The sequence below is a fragment of the Callospermophilus lateralis genome, chromosome 10 (genome assembly GCF_048772815.1).
Source record: "Callospermophilus lateralis isolate mCalLat2 chromosome 10, mCalLat2.hap1, whole genome shotgun sequence".
Lineage (NCBI taxonomy): Eukaryota > Metazoa > Chordata > Mammalia > Rodentia > Sciuridae > Callospermophilus > Callospermophilus lateralis.
In genome coordinates, this window is record NC_135314.1 from 2,785,363 (window position 1) to 2,807,918 (window position 22,556).

General features: G+C 44.6%; 1 protein-coding gene across 6 annotated transcripts in view; it reads right to left on the minus strand.

Moving 5' to 3' along the window:
* Pknox1 (PBX/knotted 1 homeobox 1) overlaps positions 1 to 22,556 on the minus strand; it is a 57,285-nt gene that overhangs the window by 11,826 nt on the left and 22,903 nt on the right. For 5 of the 6 annotated variants that reach the window (XM_076868370.1, XM_076868367.1, XM_076868368.1 and 2 more), the window contains 7 exons: positions 22,046 to 22,156; positions 18,569 to 18,696; positions 14,519 to 14,690; positions 12,174 to 12,344; positions 6,642 to 6,741; positions 5,615 to 5,712; positions 272 to 400 (listed from right to left, as the gene is read on the minus strand). In XM_076868370.1, the coding sequence (XP_076724485.1) occupies positions 272 to 400; positions 5,615 to 5,712; positions 6,642 to 6,741; positions 12,174 to 12,344; positions 14,519 to 14,690; positions 18,569 to 18,696; positions 22,046 to 22,096 (849 nt within the window). In that variant the 5' untranslated portion in view covers positions 22,097 to 22,156. The remainder of the gene's footprint in view (positions 1 to 271; positions 401 to 5,614; positions 5,713 to 6,641; positions 6,742 to 12,173; positions 12,345 to 14,518; positions 14,691 to 18,568; positions 18,697 to 22,045; positions 22,157 to 22,556) is intronic. The other variant, XM_076868371.1, reaches the window with a different exon arrangement.

Here is a 22,556-nt window from a genome sequence, read left to right on the forward strand (position 1 = left end):
CCCTCTCGTGGGTTGAGGTCTACATCACATACATAACCAGCCCAAGTGTACTCGATTTCCTGTCCACCAATGAGATCCTTACTGTATTTTAAGTTTCTTGGAGCCATTTGTTTGGGAACCCCCTGTCCTATGCTCAACCCATTATGACACTCAACAAAACACTGATACTTAGGATCAGGTCTTCGAGACACATACATGAACTTTTCCATGACACACAGCCAGGAGGAAAGACTTCAGAGAGCTGCCCACAGCACCAGCCCACTGATCTTACCCCTATGTGCTGAAAGAGCCAGGACCGCATCACGTTGGTGGCGTGCTTTGGCAGGACACCTCTCTTGTTCTTGGATGAGCTATCATCTTGGTGCAGGATGCTGAGGTCTTGGTTCAACTGTAACTGAAGCTTTTGCACAATTGAAAGCTGACGTTAGAGACACCAAGCAATGACACAGGCAAGCAGGCTGCGCTACGACTTCAGCTAGAGGGACAGCTGAGGGCTTCCAGGCTGTGTGATGGGGCACACTAACAGGATTCACACTGGGATTGTGTGGTGTTGTGAAGTAATCTCCCTCCCGGCATCTCCCAAGGGGTAAGTGAAGACTTTCTGTGTACCAGTGAGCTGACTGCTGGCTGGCAGCCCCCGGGGGACTTCAGGATGGGGGAGGGCATGGGAAAGACCAAGGCAGGATCCCAGGGACTTTCAGCCTCAACCACTGGGGAGGGGGCTGGGGAGAAGGTTAAGCTGATGGCCAATGGCCAATGATTCAACAACTATGCCTATGTAACGAGGCCTGCGTGAAAACCCAAAGACAGGGCTCAGCGTCCTTCCAGGTTGCTGAGTGTGTGGAGGCTCCTGGAAGGTGCTGTACCCCGAGAGGGCATGGGAGCTCCTCCCTTCCTCAGCCTGCACCAGGAAGCCTTCATCTGTGGCATCTCCTCATGGCCTTTATAATAATCTGATACGCCCCCAGGTTTTTCCCTGAGTTCTGGGAGCCACTCAAGGTAATTCAATCTGAGGAGGGGTCATGGGCACCCCAATCTACAGCTGTCTGGTCAGAAGCATAGGTCACAACATGGGGCCTGTGACTGGCCTCCGACGTGGGGGCCATCTTGGGGACCTGTGGGATCTGACGCCACTATCTAGGTAGACTGTGTCTGAGCTACACTGAATAAGAGGATGCCCAGCTGACATCAACTGCCTGCTGGTGGGGAGAAGACCCCTTGCTGCGAGCTCCCAGAACCTTCTGTGTCGACTGCTATGGTGTGAGTGCCGAGCAAAAGCAGCTGGTTTCTCTGTCTCCAGGATGTGGTTCTCCACATCCTCACTCCACGTGGGGACTCGGCTCGGCAGGGACCCCTGGCCTGAGAAGGCAGAGGGGACAGAGGCCAAGAGGGCCTTCGAGCCTGAGCCAGTGTTCCTCAGGCAGGTGAAGCCCAGGGATACCACACCCAACCCCCGTTCCCACCTGTGCCTCCTGCAGGGGAACAGCAACAACACACCACTGCCTGGCCCAGGAGAGATTCCAGGCCACCAAAAAGAATGGACAGGGATGCTACAAAGCACCACTTGAGAGGAATGTGCGGGCTGAGCAGAGGGGGAGCCACAATGGCCCACACGGCAGAAGAGGCCCAGGCCTGGAAGACAGCCCCTCAGCCAGAGAGCTCCAGGGAGGTCTTAGCAGCACCGATCCAGACACTCCATGGGACAAACCAAAATAGCCTGTGACCATGGCAGTACTGTGACCATGGTCACCAACTTATCTCTGCAGGACCAGTCCTGACAACACTGACCCTGACATGGACTTGGGCAACCGTGTATTTTATATGCCTGCAAATCCAGCACCACACAGACAGTGCCAAATACCACGAGGACAGGGCGAGGAAGAGGGCACGAGAATGAGGCTCCCTTCCCGGACAAAAGGCAAAGCCAGGCATCTGAAAGAATGTTACGTGACAGGATTTTACTTAGAAACAGAAGAAAACAGCAGAAGAAACTACAAAGGGTTTGCAGGTGACCTACGGGGCAGGTGTGGATGGCCTGAGCTGCGCGACCCACAGAAACACTGAAAGTAACCGAGAGGGCAAGGGGCAACCCTGCAGATAGGTGGAGCTGTGCAAATGACCCTGCGGTAGAAAGGGAGGGCGGACAACAATCTCATCCCGACCACTCCTCCCTTAATCAAGCATGTCTTCAGGTGGGTCCTTGTGAGCAGCATAATCGAAGGATTTCAGTGAACACAAGGACAGATCCAACTGCAGCCTGCCTACTAGGCCCCGTGTGAACAGGCCAGCACGTCCTGCACGCGATGACTCCCTCCCTCCTGGGGACCAGCACTGCACATCACCAGCGCCTCACATGAGCAGAGAATGTCAGACTACCTAAGCCTGGACATGCTGCCCCAGGCAGGGAGCCCTGTATGACAGTGGACAGCAATGTGGAAAGAGGGTCCCAGGGTCATCTGCACAGCATCTAGGATGTGGCACATGTATTGGTGGCAGCTTTTAGCCAGGTTTGTAGTAAGAATCAGGAACAAGAAGCAGAGTGTTAATAGGTGGAAAACTTACAGTTTAGCCAAAAAATCCATGAAAAATTGGAGCCAAGGAAGATGTGGTTGCCATTAAAGAGATTAGTACCATAAAGAAAAATCAAGTACTGTGCACAGAAACTGTAGGAAAGAGGCCTTGAAGGCATTTCAGAATTGGCCAGGCCCCAACCACTGCAGACTAAAGGACATGAAAGTATAAAGTGATCGGAAGGACCTTCCTCTGAGAGGAGATAGCCAACGCATCCGGCTCTCAGAGAGCCACAGAGGAAGTTGTCCCCCCCGTTCAGCCATCCTGGCACTCAGAGGTCACTGCAGCTACGGGCCAGTGGGACTGGCTACTGCTCTCACTAGGAGCAGTCTTTGGCACTGTCCGTGTGGTGCTGGATTTGCAGGCATATAAAACACAAGTTGTGGGATCACAGAGGCTTCCATTGAGACTTTAAAGGGATGTCTGGGGGACAAGTGATGTGTGGCAGGGTAAGAATCCCTATCGTAAGCTCCTGAGAGAACGGTGCATAAAGCCATGAGAGTAAAGTCAGAGCTGCAATGGAGACCCCAGAAGATAAAAAATGCCAAGAGCATGCAGCATCTGTCAAGGAAAGCGGCAGGCAGTGAGCAGATCCAATTCAAAAGAGAGAGCATGTGAACTGCCCAGGGAAGGCCACAGGGCAGGCCTATCTAAGCCCTCTGGAGAGAACATTACACCAACACATGCTCTGGCTACTGGATGGAACTAGAGGATTTAATGTTTGTTCCGCTGGGTTTCACTCTTATCTTGGTCTGATGTTTCCTAGGTATTCTATTCCTACTTTTCAGAATAAGGATGTTTACACTGTGACATTGTATACTGGATGCATGTAGCTGGCTTTTTGATTTTCACAGGGGTTCACAGCTAAGAGGTTGCTGTAAGCCTCAGAGGAGATTTGAAACTTGGGACTTTTTGAGAAATGTTGGAACTGTTCTGGAGACTTGAGGACTCTTGGAGATGGATCAAATGTATTCTGCATTATGAGAGGAATGAGTCTTGGGGTCAGGGTTAGAATGTTATAGTTCTGACCTGGAATGTCCCCCAACCCAAAGACTCCAAAGGTGTTGAAGACCAGTCCCCAGTGCAGCCATGTTGAGAGGTGGGGCTTTTGGGAAGTGCCTGGATCATGGGGGCTTGAGGCTCATCAATGAATTAATCCATGGATGGACTGCTAACCAAATGGACTCCTGGCAGATGGCGGGGCCCAGCTGAAGGAAGTGGGTCCTGGGGGGCATGCCTTTCGTGACTATGCTATGTCCTCAGCCCCTTCCTGTCTCTCTCTGTACTTCCTGTGCCAGGAGATGAGCAGCTGAGTTCTTCAACGCCCTCCCTGCCATGATGTTCTGCCTCACCACAAACCCTCAGTGAGGGGCCCAAACAATGGACCAAAATCTCTGAAACAATGAACCAAAATAAACCTTTCCTCCTTCAAGTTGATCTCATTGGGTATTTGGTCACAGTGGTGGAAAACTAACAAGGGGGTGTAAGCAGAAGTAGAGAACAAGCAATGTCATGGACAGAGGGGCTCTGCAATTGGAACTAAAAGGGAGTCACAGTCCCCAAAGTCTAGCTGAAAGATCGGAGAGTTCTACTGAAGCACTACACACTGTGCAGTTTGCTATTTAAATTGTTGCTGAAAAAAACTCAGTTAAATAGAAAACATCCTTCTTAAATAACAAGACAAGGCACTGGACCTGAAAACGTTTTCCTCTAAAAAATAATGTGATCCAGGGGGCTGGGGCTCAACGGCAGAGCGCGCGCTTAGCATGTGTGAGGCACTGGGTTTGATCCTCAGCACCACATAAAAACACATAAAATAAAGGTATTGTGTCCATCTACAAATAAAAAAACAATAATGTGATCCTAGGAAACTATTCTGCAAACAGACACAGTTTTACTGTCACAGACATCTTAAAGAAAACCAGAGGGAAAGAGGACTGGCCAGAGAATCAAGGAGCAGCCCCAGTGGGATCTAGCTCCTCCCCTAGGCAGGTCTGGACCAGGGCAGCCACCACAGCCCAGATGGTCCCTGAAGTCCCCCAGCCTCACAGTGGTCCCTTTCTCATGGCCTATGGCTCTAGTCCACTATGTCCAACAAGACCAGTTAAGTTCAAGAAGGCAGCCCCAGACTGCCTACGCTGCTGGGTGCTGCCCAGGGCTGCTCGAACTTGCTTTTGTGCATTCAGTAAAACACCAACATCCCTAAGGCTAGACACAGATAGCTCTTAACAAGGATGTGGAAAATGTCCATGCAGGTCACAAAGATCTAACACAAAGAAAGAATCAATGCTCTTAAAATAAGAACTGTAAATTAAACTTGGTCTTTCTGATTACCTAACTTGATCAAAGTAAAAAATGTGTATGCATCGGCAGAATTTAAAGGGATACTTCAGCCTAGTAGATCTAAACTCCTTACTTTACCACAAAGGCACAGGAAAAGGCAGCATGACTCAAGGTCACACTATGTCAGAGTCATCTCTGCTCTGACCCCATTGCTTGCACAGTCACCTTCAGTGTTCTGGGAGCTGAACACCCGAAGGCAGGAGCCCTGGGAGAGGAGGGGTTGAGAGCCACCCGAGAAGACCCCTCCATCTCTCATCAGACACACTGAAGATGTACAACAGAGAGGCCTGAAGAACTCCTGTGCTTGGGACCACACGAGCAGCCTCTACTGGAGGTCCCCTGCTGGAGGTGTAGGCCGCGCCCTGCAGGGGTGAAAACCTTGCCCACCTCTTCTGCACCTGCTGGGCCTCGGACCCCAGATAGATATGCAAAGTAAACCTGCACACAAGCCTGCCTCAGCACGGGGCCACGGGCTGCTTCTGGGGTCATGAATGACTTTCTTGCTTCTCTGGACTCTCCTGAGTTCTGCAAATTTTCCTCTGAGGGAGATGAGGAATGAAAAGAAACACTGATGTGCAGACCAACTAGAGAGGGCTCCAGGAGGATGATGCTCACCCAGAAGGGCCAGCGCAGCCTGCTGTACCATGCGGCACATAGGGCAGCACCTACCCACAAACCCTCCAGAGGAGGGCAGACATACCTGGGAGTTCTGGATCCTAATTGTCCCAGGTGACAAGGCCTGTGTGACCACTTGGCCTTGTGGAGTCACGACTGTGACAGGCTGGTACACTGTGCCTCCTCAAAAGGGAGAAGAAAATTTAAAAGTTAAACTACTTTCAAGTCTTAGAGATTTAAAACATTTTTATTGATATGCTTATGGAATATAACTTATGGAATAAAATCTTTAGTTTGAGGAGGTTGTAATCATTTCAAACAGTCAAAAATACTTTGCAAGTTGACTTGTCACTATACATGATCACCCAAGTTCACTGACAGGCCACGCTCAGGTGCCTTGGGTCCTGCAGTGTCGGGAAGCACTAGCCGACGAACAGCTAGGCACCCTTTCCCTCTGCCGGGTGGCCATGGCTTTCTGCTTTCTCCTATAATTGCACGTATTAAGGACTTGGCCAAAGGTGCCGATAATACATTTTCATCCTAGCTCTGCTCCGGAGGTTCCCACCAATGGCGTTGTGAAGTTTTTCACAACACCATTGTGAGTACAATGCTCTCTCTTTCTATATGCCCTTTTCATGTTCATGATGTTTTGTTTTTCTAATATTCTACACATACCAAGGAACACTGGAATCTGCACCCTCCTGTAATGCTTTTGTTATACAAATAATACTGAGATCAAGGCTAAATTTTCACTTGACTGTCATCAATTCATGCTATAACTTAGGATTTTCCAGGTGCTGCTACAAGCACAATTAAAAACTATGTTATCCGGAAATCATAGTTGGTTTTTCCTTATATTTCCAACTCTGATATAAAACCTTTTTCCTTTCCAAGGCACATTTTGCATAATGTATTTGTGGAGAATTAACAAGAAATAGGCATTCAAGAAGCTCTATATTCTAACACTACCAAATCAGGAACCAACATTAGTTAAAATACTGTGAAATCAAGAACAAAATTAAACATTTAAAAATTATATACTCATTCTAATACAATAGACCTGTTTTCTGCACAAGCTCGTGTAGAAAGCACCTGCTTTGCCACGGCCCTACCTGCCACTGTCGCCATGGTCACATTTCCCTGTTGCAGGGCGGAGGCAGGAACCACAATCCCCTGTGGGCTGAGTGTGCCTGTGATGGCACTTTGAATCTGCTGAAATCAGAACACACATGTCGTGGGAATTATTAGAAAACGGGAACCCCTGTGGAAACCTCAAAGCAAGCAGCATGATGACATGTCAGGAAAGGTCAGATGCCAAGTCAGATGCCAAGGCTTTCACAGACAGAAACCAAGAGCAGCAAGGCTGACTGCTCGACACAAGACCGAGGCTGAGATGTTAGGTAGCAATGTGCTTTCCAAAAGATCACCTTTATCTACATTCCCTAAAGCCCAGGAGGGACCAGGAAAACCCTGCTACCTATTCACACACCTTTTTCCTTAGATCTTGCTAAGATAACTGAGTTCTCCAAAACTAAAGCCTCTTGGACAGGACGTACACATCAGATCATACCATGGGCTTAGAGGTGACTGGAAGCAACTGGTAGGTACACTTAAAAGTTAGACACATTAATTTGGTCATAACAGAAGTTAAGCCATCCAAATCAATAACCTAGGGCTGGGGTTGTGGCTCAGTGGTAGAGTGCTTGCCTAGCATGTGCAAGGCCCTGGGTTCAATCCTCAGCACCACATGAAAATTAAAAAAAAAAAAAAAAATATTGTATCCACCTAAAAAACTAAAACAAAAACAAGGGCTGGGGTTGTGGCTCAGCGGTAGAGCACTTGTCTAGCACGTGTAAGGCCCTGGGTTCAATCCTCAGCATCACTTAAAAATAAATAAAGGTATTGTGTCCAACTACAACTAACAAATAAATATTTAAAAAAAAAAATCAATAACCCAAGCTCCCACCAGGCAAGATAGCACACACCTGTAATCCCAGAGGCTCAGGAGGCTGAGGCAGGAGGATCGAGATTTCAAGGCCAGCCTCAGCAACAATGAGGCACTAAGCAACTCAGTGAGATCCTATCTCTAAATAAAACACAAAATAGGGCTGGAGATGTGGCTCAGTGGTGAGTGCTCCTGAGTTCAATCCCTGGCACACCCCCACTGTAAGGATGCAGTCTTAACCTGCAGTCTCACCACCTAGTGGAGCCCTCCATTGTGGCCCTCAGGCACAAACAAGTCACTTCTCCTCACCCTGACAAACTCAGAGTGAAGTTTCTGGCATGTTGACCTCTCCCCATAAAGGGGAAAGGCAAGAAAATCAGGGTGGGGACCACCAGACCAGATGCTTTAACCCCAGGGTAAATGACCTCACTGAGAACCGAGTGGCAGCTCACAGGGACTGAAAGGTGGTCAAAAGCCCCCAAATTTAGTATAAGTGATGGAGCAGATGAACAGACATTCACACAAGCCTGAGAGCCTGATAAGGACCTGGACTGATATCCCAAATCTTCTCATCTGCCTGATCCTCGGCATCTTCCTCACCACTCTCAAACTCTACAGCCACATATTGACCCTGTGAGAACACAACTTCTCCCCACAACCCTCTCCTTAATCAGCCGTTGGCTCCATCCCAGGAGAAGCCTGACCTGGTCACCATGGTCTGACTGTGCATCTGCTGGTCTCAGAGCCTAAGACTTGAGACCTTTGATCTGACACTTGAGCTTAGCATGCAGAGGGAATGCCTGTCATGAGCCTGTCATGATGAAGTGTGTTTGCAGTGCTTGGAATTAATCTAGAATTGTTTGCTGTGAATTGGTTATGTCTATTGCCATGCCCAGAGTTAAGGATTGTCATTTTCTTGATTAAGAACCTATAGAATGAAATTGTATTGAGTGATTTGAGTGAATAGAGCATTGACAAAGGCAGAAGCACATAGGCATTCTTCATCTCTCTCCTTGACTGCGTAAGTTGCACCTTTTGCCATTATGACACCCACCTCCACCAAAAAAAAAAAAAAAGAAGAAATAAAAGAAATGAAATGCTTGCTTATTAAAAAGAGCAAGCAAACCTCTAGTAAGACACAAAAAGAGAGGGAGAAGGAGAAAAGGGGGTGGGGGAAAGGGAGGGGAGACCCAGATTCCCAACGATGGGATAGCTACAATCCTGCAGATGCCAGAGGTCAGAAGAAGTGAACACAGCCTCACACCTAAGCCTGGTGCAAGGGAGGCAGACCGGCAGCCCAAAGCTCAGCCACCACAGCTCACGCAGCATGGATGGAACCTTCTGAGCAGCCCTGCACCTATTAAGGAAACTAAACTTGTAATTTAAATCTCCCAGAAAAGAATTCTAGAGGTTTGTGCATTTTCAATAAGGACTTCTATCTATCAAATATCTAAAGAAAAATCCACACCTCTTCTATAATCTCCCAGAAAACAAGAGCCACAAACACTTTATGAATCCTGTATTTTCCTGATACCAAAGCCAAAGAAACTACAGAAACAAAACTCACACCATAATCCCTTATGAATAGACACAAAAATGCTTTACAAAATACTAGCAAACACAATTGAGGAATATATATAATTATGTGCCACAGCCAATGGAATTTATTCCAAGAGTGCAAGACTTGTTCAATATTAGAAAAACCAACCCATGTAATCTCCCAACAAGACCAATAAGGAAAATCACACGACCATACCAACTGATACAGAGAAAGCATCTGAAAAAGTTCAACCTAATAAAAACTCTCAGAATGTCAGGGAAGGTGGCACATTCCCGTAATTCCAGCAACTTAGGAGATTGAGGCAGGAGGATCACAAGTTGGAGACATCCTCAGTAACTTAGTGAGGCCTTAAGAAACTTAGCAAGACCCTGTCTCAAAATAAAAAATAGGGCTGGGAAAGTGGCTCAGTGGTTAAGCACTCCTAGATTCAATCCCCAGTACTGGGGAAAGAAAAAAAAAACCAAAACAGCCAGGCATAGTGGTGCAGGCCTGAAATCCCAGCAGCTTGGGAGGCAGGAGGATCGTGAGTTCAAAGACAGCCTGAGCACAGCGAGGCACTAAGGAACTCAGTGAGACCCTGTCTCTAAATAAAATATAAAATAGGACTGGGGATGTGGCTCAGTGGTCGAGTTCCCCTGAATTCCGTCCCCCACAAAAGCCAAACAACTCTCAGAGAGGAGTGTCCTCCAACAGGTAAGAGCATCTTTAAATACCTCAACCAATATGAGCAAGGTACTGACTGACAGGTTCCCTAAGGCTGGAGAAAGGCTGGGGAGTCTGCTCTCCATACTCTCAAAGATGACGCTGGATGGTCCAGTCAATGCAGTGACACAAGAACAGGAAGTAAAAGGCAGGGGGTCAGAAAGGAGGCAAACAGCACTGTCCCCGCTGGTGTGCCACTTGCTCAACAGGTAGAAAATCCAAATAGCCCACAAAAGCAAAGCTCCTAGAACTAATAAATGAGTTCAGCAAGGTCACAGCACATACAATAAACATACAGAAATCAACTGTATTTCTGTAGACCAGCAATGAATACATGGAAACAAAAACTAAAAAAATAATCTATTCACAATCACTCAAAAAATGGTTACACTTAGGCCTAACTCTAAAAGCACACGCACAGGACCTGTATTTGAAAACTGGTGGGAAAAAAACCATAGAAGATGAAAAATAAATGGAGAGACATAACCATATGTGTGGGTTGGAGGACTCAATATAGTAAAGCTGTCAATTCTTCCCAAATCAATATACAGATTTGATGAAATTCCTATCAAAATCCCAATAAGATTTTTAAAAAATGGACCTAGACAAAGTCATTCTAAAATTTATATGAAAAGGCAAAGGAACCAGAACAACTAAAACAATCTTGAGAAGAAGCATTGAAGTGGAAGGAAACTATCTACTCAAGTTGGAGATTCATCATATGATATGGCAATCAAAACTATATAGTGGTTGACACACAGATCAATGGAGCAGAACAGAAAACACAGGAGACAGGCCCCCAACATGCCCACCTGATGTTGACACAGGTGCAGAAAGCAATGTAGTGGAAGTAGGAAAGCTTTACAACCAAAGGTCCTGGTGCCGACAAACATCATCGACAAAAAAACCTCAATTAAATCTCCCACTTTCTGCACAAGCTAACTCAAAACTGATAGTGAACTTAAATGTAAAATGTAAAATGTAAAAAAGACTACAAAACATTCAGAGATAAAAAAAGAAAGAAAGACAACATCTTTGGGATCTAAAGGTAGGCAGAGTTCTTAGACTTGATACCCAAAGCACAATCCATACAAGGAAGTACTGAAAAATTAAACTTCATCAAAATTAAAAATGTTTGCTCTACAAAAGACATATTAAGAGGATGTTAAGAGGACACTTAGCTACAAATTTGGAAAATATATTTGCAAACTCTATATCCAAAAAAGGACTAGTATCTAGAATAGGGCCGGACTCTCAAAACACAGCAGTTTAAAGAAAATCAAATTAGAAAACAGGCAAAAGACACGAACAGACCTTTTCACCAGAGCTGATAAACAGGTGGTGGACATACACAGATCAACACTGTTAGTCAGCAGGGACACAAAATAAAAACCCCAATGGATTACCACTACACGTCATTAGAATGGCTGAAATAGAACACTGCTTCATCACACACAGACCTTCAGAGCACTGTACCCAGTGAACGAGCCAGGCACAAAGGACAAAATACTACATGATTCTACTGATACAAGGTCCCCAGAGAAGTCTAAGTCGTGGAGACAAAGTGTGGGCTGGTGGGTGCCAGGGCTAGGAAGGAGAACGAGGGATAGGTTTCCTGAGGACAGAGCTCAGAGGAAGTTCTGGAGGTGGATGGTGCTGAGGGATGCATAACAATGGAATGAACTAAACCACTACAATGTGCATTTTAAAATGGTTGCAATTAAAAAACATGGTTAAGATGGTAAAATTTATGTATATATTATTCAATTTTTAAAAATTCAAATTTTTTTGCCAGGTGCAGTGGGTACATGCCTATAATCCCAGCGGCTAGGGAAGCTGAGACAGGAGGGTTGTGAGTTTAAAGCCAGCCTCAGCAAAAGCAAGGTGCTAAGCAACTCAGTGAGACCCTGTCACTAATTCAAAATAGGGCTAGGGATATGACTCAGTGGTCGAATGCCCCTGAGTTCAATTTCCAGTTATTCCCACCCCCCAAAAAAGAATGCGTTGGGCTAGGGTTGTGGCTCAGTGGTAGAGAGCTTGCCTAGCACACGTGAGGCACTGGGTTCAATCCTTAGCACCACATAAAAACACATAAACAAAATATAGCAAAATACAGGCATTGTTTCCATTTATAACTTATAAAAAAATACTGTGTGTTTTTCCCCAATAAAAAAAAAGGAATGAATGGTACTCTACTCTCCATAAACATGGAGTGGGGTCGGCGGGAACCAGAATGCAGACTGAGGACTCACCCATTCCCTACATGAAGTCCAGAAAGATTTTCTCTGGCCTGAATTTACTCCTAAAATAAGCCAGCTTCAGAGACCTAGAAGGTCCTTCAAGCAAGACAGTCATGGAGACAGCCCCAGCAATTCTGAAAGGGTTGGTGATCTGGGGTTGATGCCAAAGGCACAATAACCCCCCAAAGGCAGGTACCTGGGATTGCACGGGCGAGTATGGACTTCCAGGCTCTCCACTCAACAGAGTCTCACTGTTCATTTTCGTCTTCAAACAAGCAATGTACCGACTACAGAAATCTTTGCAGAGTTCGTTAACTTTTTCCAGCTCAAGAAGATGAATACGCAAGACTTGGATTGCTTTCACCATCTAGAAACAGAGAAAATGAAGACTTATATAAGAAAAAGGTACTAGTATAGTCATCATTATCATACATATTTGGTTCCTAGTTATCAGAAACCTCTTCAGTGACAGCAAGAGAAGTGAAATGATGTCAGAAATCAAAGAGGTGACTGCCACAGCACTGCTAACCTGGGCTTTGGCCATCCTGGTGTATAGGGACAGGGGAGCCCTGGACCGGCGCTGGTAAGGCTGTGCTGGCAGTGAAGCTCTGCCTGAAGATGGCTGGGCTGTCTCACCAGCCACCAGATCACTCTGTGGCCTAGGAGGTTTCTTACCCTCACTCTATTTCTATAAGTAGGGACAAATCTATATAGGTGGTTTAAATTTTTTCTTTTTCTTTTTCTTTTTTTGGTACTAGGGATTGAACCCAGGGGCACTTTACCATTGAGCCACATCCCCAGCCCTTTTTCTTTCTTATTTTTCAATTTTAGGACAGGGTCTCACAAAGTTGCTTAAGGTCTTGCTAAGTTACTAAGGCTGGGCTTGAACTTGCAATCCTCTTGCCTCAGCCTCCTGAGTCACTGGGATTACAGGCATGTGCCACCACACCCAGCAGCAGTTTTTAATTTTGATGAAGTTAGACTTATCAACTAATTCCATCTTTTCTGGATCATATTTCTGGGGTCAAGTCTAAGAACGCTTTCCTATCCCTAAATCCCAAAGATTTCCTCTTGTGACTTTTCCAAGAGTTTTGTAGTTTTATATGAAGTCACTAAGTTTTGAGGTAATCTGCCCCAAAACAATAGATCATTAATGCCAATAATGAATCTGTTTTCATTAGTACTATATGCCTGTGAATCAACAACTCCAAAGTTCAGTGCTAAGCTAACATAAAATAATTCATACATATTCATGGAACAAAAGAATCAATCAACTAATACCAGTAATTACCAAGCAACAAGCTCTGCCAGTGCTAAAGACAGGGTGGGAGGACTGTGTTCCCTGCAGCCAGGGGGGTGTGGAGGATGCCCACTCCCCACTCACTGAGCCAGGCCAGAGAGATGACTGCATCCCAGTCCCAGGAGCAGAGAGAGCTGCGACCCTTACCCAAAAGGGCATGTGTCTCCTTTCAGAGTTGAGCAGGCAGGGTCAAAGGTCAAAGCCTGACCACTTACAGAATCTATGAGGTGGTAAAGAGGAAACACACAATGAAAACCTTAGGAAAGCTATGAATGGGCAATTTACCTAGGAAAGAAGCAGTTTTCCAAAGACCCTTCTATGCTCAGAGCCTGACTAAGGTTTGATACAGGTCCTAGAAGGCATTTGTGACCCAGCAATGGTACCCTGATGCCGGATCCATGTCAATCTGAATCTGGGAGGGATGAAAACAAGTAGCATGCTAAGGTGAGAAGGCCAAGGGAGCAAGAGCCTAACAAAGACTGCCAGTACCACCCAAGTCCTGTAAGGGATGGCTGGCTGTGGGTGCACCAGGGACATTAGCCACAAGAACTTCTTCACTTCCTCTACAGAGTTCGGAAATCCCTGGATTTTGGAGCCCTGAAAACAGGAGGAAGTTGGCATGAGCCTCAAGACTCAAAGTTGTCTTAAGGATATAGTCCAGGGCTGGGGATGTGGCTCAAGCGGTAGCGCGCTCGCCTGGCATACGTGCGGCCCAGGTTCGATCCTCAGCACCACACACAAACAAAGATGTTGTGTCCACCAATAACTAAAAAACTAAATATTAAAATTCTCTCTCTCTCTCTCTCTCTCTCTCTCTCTCTCTGCCTCTCTCCCTCCCTCTGCCTCTCTCCCTCTTTCTTAAAAAAAAAAAAAAAAAGGATATAGTCCAAGTCCTGTATCCATGATTAGGAGTATGCCAAGAGTAGAAGTTGGGCACAGACATGTCAGGGAACACCCTAGCTCTGGGGAGCCTTTAGACCTTCAGGAGAGAACTGGCCCCCAGGCATTTAGGACAGAGGCAGGGATTGCTTCACTGGCTTGTTAAAGGAAATGTAACTAGAGGGGAAGACCTGGGGACATTCAAGTTACACACACTGGAAGACAAGCTACTTCACAGTTACACTATTCTCCCCTTTAGCAGAACCACAAGCAGCTTAAAGCTATAATGAGAAGTTTAAAATTTCATGATCTGATTTTAAATTATTAAAAATAAATTTTAAAAAAGCAGTCACTTTACTTACTAAGTTGTCAGTTTCTGGATCTTCACAAAAGAAGGGTTTCCCTTCCTTCTCTTGCTTTCTGACGAAGTTCTCAATGTCCACATCAAAACTGGCAGAAGTTGTGCCTTCTGAGCCCTGTGTGGACTGCTCACATTTTTCAAACAACAAAGCTAATAATGGAAACAGTGGATGCCTAGGGGAGAAAAGAACAAAGAATATAGGTACGTTCTCCATCTCCACAAGAATGCTCGGGCTCTCAGGGTGCACAGCCTCAGAGAGTGACTCTGGGGAGCCTAATCCACATGCCACAGAAGTTGCTATTTAAAGTGTACCATTCAGTGGGGTTTAGTATATTCTAGAGTAGGACAACCATAACCACAATTTTAGAGCATCATCATCCCCAAAAGAAATCTGATGCCCACTAGCAGTCGCTCCATTTCTACAAACCTCAGCCCACCACAGACCTACTTTCTATCTTTATGCTTACTAGACATTTCACATAAAGGGACTCATGAAGTCTCTGGTGTCTGTCACTTAGCATGTTTCAAGGACTTACCAATGTTGTAACAAGTATCGGTCCTTCATTCCTTCACGGCTGAATAGTATCCTATTGTAAGGTGATACCACACTTAGTTTTTCCAGTTGATGGACATCTGGTTGTTTCTTCCTTTTGACTATTATGGATAATGCTGCCATGAACATTCATGTACAGGTTTTTGTGGGAACATACACTGTTATTTCTCTTGGGTATATGCACAGGAGTGAAATTCCTGGGTCAAATGGAACTCTATGTTCAACATTCTGAGGAATTGCCGAAGTTTTCCAAAGCGGCTGCACCGCATACATGACAGCAACGTAAGAGGATTCTAATTTCTCTACCTTCTCATCAACACCTTCTAGTTTCTGTTTTTCTTTTTAATCATAGTCATCCTAATGGGTGCAAAGTGTGTATCTCTGGTATTTATTTTTAATTACATAATAACTGAATAAATACCTCTTGGAAAAAATTCAGACCACCTGATCAACCGTAGCCCTCTGGGATACGACACTGTGATCCTTCCTTGCTCTCCCCAAAGGTGTTGATGTTTTGGTGTGTACCCTTCTTCAGAGTACACTGTACCCTCACATGGTTCTGGAAACTTGCTTTGACCTCTGAATTCTGTCACACAAACAAATGCTACAAGGGTATATGGTTTGGACAGCTGCCCAGGGCCCCATTAGTTCAATGCCCTGCTAGTGCTAGATTAAAACTCTTAGTTTGGAACAAGGAATGCTGTGGTTTGGATATAAAGTGCCCCCCAAACTCCTATGTTAACGCAGAAATCTACCGAGGTGGAACTATGAGATTATGAGAGATGTAGCCTGATCAGTGCCTTCTGATTTCACTGGGCTAACAGGGTGGTAACTACAGGTAGTTGGGGCATGGCTGGATCACTGCAGGCATACCCTGGAAGGGCACATCTTCCCTGTGGCCTCTTGCCATCTGTCTGTCTGTCTGTCTCTCTCTCTGCTTCTTGGCCACCATGAATAGAGAGAAAGGCTCCTCCGCTATACCTTCCACCATGATGTTCTGTCTCACCTGGGTCCAGAATAATAGGTTTTCCCACCATGTACTGAACCTCTGAAACTATGAGCCAAAATAAATTTTCCTATCTGAATTGTCCTTGTCAGGTGTTACAATTACAGTGACAAAAAGATGACCAACACAAGGAGCCCTGTGTTTTCTTTTTTACTGAGCCTCACAAATTATGCAGCCAATGTTGCTTAAGAGACTGTCCATGGGCTGGGCTGGGAATGTAGCTCAGTGGTGGAGTGCTTGTCTAGTGTGAACAAGGCCCTGGGTTTCATTCCTAGTCCTGCAAAAAAGTAATAATAATAGTAATAATTTTAAAATTAAATTAAAAGAGATACCATCCATGTCAGTGTATGGTAATCTTGTTATTCTTTAAATGATAGATGGTAACCTGTAATATGAAATCTCAACAGTGTGGCCACTTGCCTGTTGACCATTTAGGTTGTTTGAAGTTAACAGTATCTGCAGTGTAGGAGAGCCTTAAGGTACACTTGCATTCACCTGTTAGGAAGCTGCCTAGAATAGAACTGCACTAACACTGTGAAAGTTACTATTACCATCATTATGTAAGTTATTTACCAAGCATTATATAAGTTATTTACCAAAGTAAATCCATAAAAACAAAGGAGAATGGTGATCACCAGACTGAAAGCAAAGACAGGGGAAAGATGATTTGTTATTTAATGGGTAGAGTCTCAGATTTGGAAGATGAAAAATTTCTGAAGATCTGTTTCCCAACAATGCAAATATACTTCACACTACCAAACCATACACTTAAAAATTAAGATGATAAATAAACTGTAGGGGCTTAGGATGAAGCTCAGTGGTAGAGCATGTGCTTGGTATGAGTCCAATTCCCAGCATCAACACACAAAAAACAAATGAATTGTATGTTATATATTTGGTTTCTTTTTTAACTACAATCTTAAAAAGTCAGTAATTAACCATAAAAAGAAGTTATTCAAGGGCCAACTAATTTCCAAAAAGGAGTATCCTAATTACCTGCTCACTAGGGGTGACAAGGCATCATCAGCGCCCCAGACCTGCTGTCACCACTGGCTACTCAGCTTTTCATTTGTAAACCCAAGAGCCAGAAGACAAATCTCACTGTTGTGCTGTTTTCACATTCATCATCTGCTGACCCCTTTAGGAATCTGCCTACTTTGTCTTTTTTTTTTTTTTTTTTGAAAGAGGGAGAGGGAGAGGGAGAGAGAGAGAAAGAGAGAGGGGTGGGGAGGGAGGGAGAGGGAGAGAGAGAATTTCTTCAATATTCATTTCTCAGTATTTGGCGGACACAACATCTTTGTTGGTATGTGGTGCTGAGGATCGAACCTGGGCCGCACGCATGCCAGGCGAGCGCGCTACCGCTTGAGCCACATCCCCAGCCCCTACTTTGTCATTTTTACTTTCGGCTATTTGTCTTTTTCTTATTTATTATGCCATCTTTGTTCACATACAGGGTTTGATTTGTGGTGATTAAATTTATTAGTCTTTTTTGCTTTGTCTTGTGAGTTTGTGCTTATTTAAGAAGGTATCCTGGACTGGAGGTTACTCCCATACCTTTCTATGTTTTCTCCAAACTTCTTATTTACTTCTTTCTTTCTTTTTTTAATACTAAGGATTGAACTCAGGAATGCTCTACCACTGAGGTACATCCACATCCCTAGACCTTTTTATTTTTTGAGACAGAGTCTTGCTAAGTTGTTGAGGCTGGACTCAACCCTGTGATCCTCCACACCTGGCTGTTACATAATTTTATTCAGCCCAGCCCCTACCCCCAGATGACTGACCTGGTCATCATCACCAGTGTTATATCCATATAAAAGCAAATGAAATCATACAGTATGTGATCTTCTGAGGCTTCATTCACTCAGCACACTGCAGCTAGACTGACTTAGATGTTCACATACCCATATCCCTTCCTTCCAGTTGCAATAACATTCTATGGTATGGATATATCATTGTGTGTCTATCAGTTCATCAGCCAAGAAACTCCTAGGCTGTTTATAGTTTCTGACAATTGTGAATAAAGACTCTATTTACATCAGCATAGAGTTGAACAGGTATTTGTACACCTATGTTTAGCAACTGGGGATGTGCTCAGTGGTAGAGCGCTTGGCTGGCATGTAAGGCTCTAGGTTCCATCCCAAGCACCACAAAAGAACAAAAATCTCCCAAAATAACAGTCAAACTACAGGTGCAACCCAGGTATCCACTGACAGACAGATAAACAACATATGGTATATACAGACTACCAAAAATCATCTGGGCTTGAAGATTTGTTTTTGCAAGATTACCCAAAATGATTTATAGTACAAAATGTTCTCTTTTAATTTTAAGAAATGACATCTTAAACTGAAAAGATCTCACTCCTGATGCAGTGATAGCATCAGGATGGTGCCCCCCACTTTGCCCAGGTACCACTTCTGGTGTTCCACCTCACAGGTTTGTGTTCTCTCAGTCCTCTGGAAACCTACCCCTCCACGCCCAGGAGCTACCTGTAAATGGCCTGCTTGTCTGCGTCCATTGGGGTCTGCGACTCTACAGGAGGAGGGCTCACTCCTTCTGCATCGGGTTCAGAGCAGTTTGGATCTTGCTCCGTTTTTAATTCTGTTACCACTTGCATCTATAAAAGGAGAATTTTGTTATCAAACACAAAACACACTGCTACCAAGTATTCTATTGTCAAACAGAAATGCTTTCAGACTGGCAAATTATACATAAAGAATACCTTCAAGAAAACTCCTTTTAATTTAAAATGCTTTAAAAGTGAATAACATAAAAGCCAAATCTCCAAAGTGCCTAAGAACTGAGATTTTCTAAATCTGTGAAAGGCTTAGGATTTAAAAAAATCATAATGACCACGTACAATTGAAGTAATTATACATATGCAACCTTACTCTTCTGTAACTTCTTACTATATATATATCCCCATATTTAATAAAATAATGAGAGGGATAAACAAATAGTACAAGTTCTTACCTTCTCACACGAATGACTCAGACTCAACCAATATGCTACATATTTGTGAAAGGACTAAATTTTCTCATGTCCACCCTATCCCTCAGGAATACATAAGCTATGAAAATTTAACCCAAGCTCTGGGTATAGCTCCGTGGTAGAGCACATGCTTGATCCCTGAGCACGTACACACACATACATACACACACACACACACACACACGATGCAAATTTATAAAATGTCATGCATTTAGAAAGTAAAGACCAGCCATGCTTACTGAAAGCTTAGAGACATAGATTGCTTTAGATAAGCCATGTGTTTGTCACTTGCGTAAAATATAGTTAAATCCTCAAAGAATTCCACGTTACAAAAAACCAAAATTGCTGCAGTAAACTTTGGACTACCCAACCTAGCTTCTTCAGGACCAGGGGTCTGAGAAATTCTGAGGAGCCTGCCAGGCTTCTGCCCCTCCAAGGTGGCCAGGCATGCCCACCCCCATGGAATTCTCTTTGGCCCTTTGCTCTCTTCTCTCAGTCCAGAAAGGTGCTCTAGGATGTCCATTCTGCTGCCTTTAAGATAAGTTTACATCTTGAGAATGTATTTTTCTCTCTTAAAAAAAAAAAAAAAAAAAAGCAACTAAAGTACAATCAAATACAATCCTTCTGGAGGGCAATCTCACAGTAGTATAAAAAGCCTTAAAAGGTTTATTTCAATATTTTTTCTTTTTTAAAATTTTTTTAGTTGTTGATAGACTTTTATTATTTACACTGGTGCTGAGAATCAGACCCAGAACCTCACACATGCCAGGCAAGTGCAATTCCACTAAGCCCCAGCCCCAGCCCTTTTTTGTTCTTCCTTTTTTTTTTTTTTTTTCTTTTTTAGTTGTAGTTGAACACAATACCTTTATTTTATTTATTTATTTTTATGTGGGCTGAGGATCAAACCCAGCACTCAACACATGCTGGGCAAGTGCTCTACCACTAAAGCACAACCCCAGCCCTCAGTATTTTCTTATTAATGAGTGAAAAAAGAGAAATCTAAGAGTTTGACCTTAAAGAAATGGCTAAGTAATTATGATATGTCTATACTAGAAACAATGAAATGTTAATTTAAAATAATGCTCATGACAGGCCCTTCAAGTCCTGGGGATACTTTCAGCTACTGAAAGAGCACCACACATGGGGGCAGGATGAAGCAGTGTGCCCAGGCCAGGCCAGGGGACCATCACTGCTCCTTCTGACAGAACACACAATGGGAGGCAGGTGGCAAGGCTCATCTGAGCCCAAACTGAAGAATGAGAGGGGAAGACTGCCAGGAATAGCCAGGGCCAGCCCCCCAGCCGGCAAGAGGTGCCAAGGTGGGCCTGGCAGAGGTGAGTGTGGATGAGGGGCTGAGGGTGACCTGAGGGTCCACGGAAACCAGGCCATGTGGGTCGGGGGGCAGCTTGGACTTTACCTAAAATCCATGGGGAGTCCCTGGAGGGGTTAAGAAGGGGGCATATTGTCAGATTTGCACTTCAAGGGGGAAAAAAAATCAAGTGGAAATATCCAAGGATTTCCAGGTCAAGATTAAGCAGGCTGAAACTCTATCCAGGATGACCCTCTTTCGATGCCTGCAAGATGCAAAAACATGCAACAAAAAACAAAGTCTCTTGGGCTGGGGATGTGGCTCAGGCGGTAACGAGCTCGCCTGGCGTGCACGGGGTACTGGGTTCGATCCTCAGCACCACATAAAATAAAGATGTTGTGTCCACCAAAAACTGAAAAATAAATATTAAAAAATTCTCTCTCTCTCTTCTCTCTCTCTTTAAAAAAAACAAAAAACAAAGTCTCTGCAACAGGAACCAAATAAAAATGGTACAAAACTGGCCACCAGGATAAGGGAGGCACGACTCGCCTCACCGCCAGAAGCCTCCCCAGCTGCATGGAGCCTCATGGGGAGCAGGGGCATCCAGCGCGTGTATTCCATTTCCCCTCTGATGGGCAGGAACGCAATGGAGAATGCGCCAAACCCCAGCAGGATGTGGAGCATGCAGGGCACTTGGGAAGTTCTCAGCCTATGCCTCAGCTGGCCTCCTTCCCTCCCCAACCCTTGCTGGTCACAGAGCACACACCACCAGATACACAAACACATACACTGCAGCTCTAAGGGGGAAGACTCCTCCAACTGGGAGGACAGTCAAGAAGCGCCCGTGGCAGCATGCACCAGATACACGGGTCTGCTCTGAAGCTCTGCTGGGAGGGCTGGTTACTGGGTCAGTGCCCTCCCACACCTGTAAGTGGGGAGATGAAACTAGGGAAGTTAATCCAGTGAACTCAGATTAGTGACTGTCAATGTAGGAATCTGGTTGTCAAAACAGACCTGTAGCTTGATGGCAGAGCAGCTGCCTAACATTCAGAAGACCCTGGGTTTGATCCCCAGAATTATAAACAAACAAATAAAAAAAAAAAAAAAACACCTGGGTTTTCTTTTTTCTTTTTTTTAATTAATATTATTTTATTTTTTGGTACCAGGGATTGAAGCCAGGGGCACTTTGTCACTGAGCCATATCTCTAGCCCTTTTATTTTAATATATTTTGAGACAGACTCTCACTAGGTTGCTCACAGCCTCGCTAAGTTGCTGAAGCTAGCCCGGAACTTGGAATCCTCCTACCTCAGCCTTCTGAGTGGCTGGGATTATAGGCACATGCCAGCACATCCAGCTCTCTTTTTATTTTTATTTTTGTGGAGCTGGTGGAGGCCTCACATATGCTAGGCAAGCACCCAGCTTTTCTTTAAAAGTCACATAACTAATTAACACTGACCTTAAAAAAGTAAATTCCCAAAGAATTCATATGATGGAGGGAGACTCCAAATGTATCACTTAAGGATATAATGTGAATAATTCTATGGCTTATCTTTCTGAACACCAATATATAATAAATGCATAATATATTTAAAATTGAATGTGCAACCTCACAGAAACTGAATGACTGGCAATAATCAGAATGCAGAATAAAGCTCAAGTTCTCACTTGCTGCCCATCTTGATAGCTGTCTATACTCAACGTCTGTGTGGCCATCATGGTTGACAAAAGAGTTTTATTTAAGACATCAGATCATCTTGAGTCAGAAGCAAATGATATCTGGGAAAACAAAAGGAGAAGAGCATTAGAGGAGCATTAACAGTTATGCAACATGTTTTTTTGTTTTTGATTTTGGTACCAGGGATTGATTGAACTCAGGGGCAGTTGGTCACTGAGGCATATCCCCAGCCCTATTTTGTATTTTATTTAGAAATAAGGTCTCACTGAGTTGCTTAGCACCTCACTTTTGCTGAGGCTGGCTTTGAAATTGTGATCCTCCTGCCTCAGCCTCCAAAGCCGCTAGGATTACAGGCATGTGCCACTACACCTGGCTAATGTTCTTTATTCTACACCACCTGTGCACACGTATTTTTATATAGAAAAAACACTCTGACCCTGACACCCTGCTATGACCAAGACCCTCCTGGATAGCACTTCACTTGCTGAGCCATCAACCACC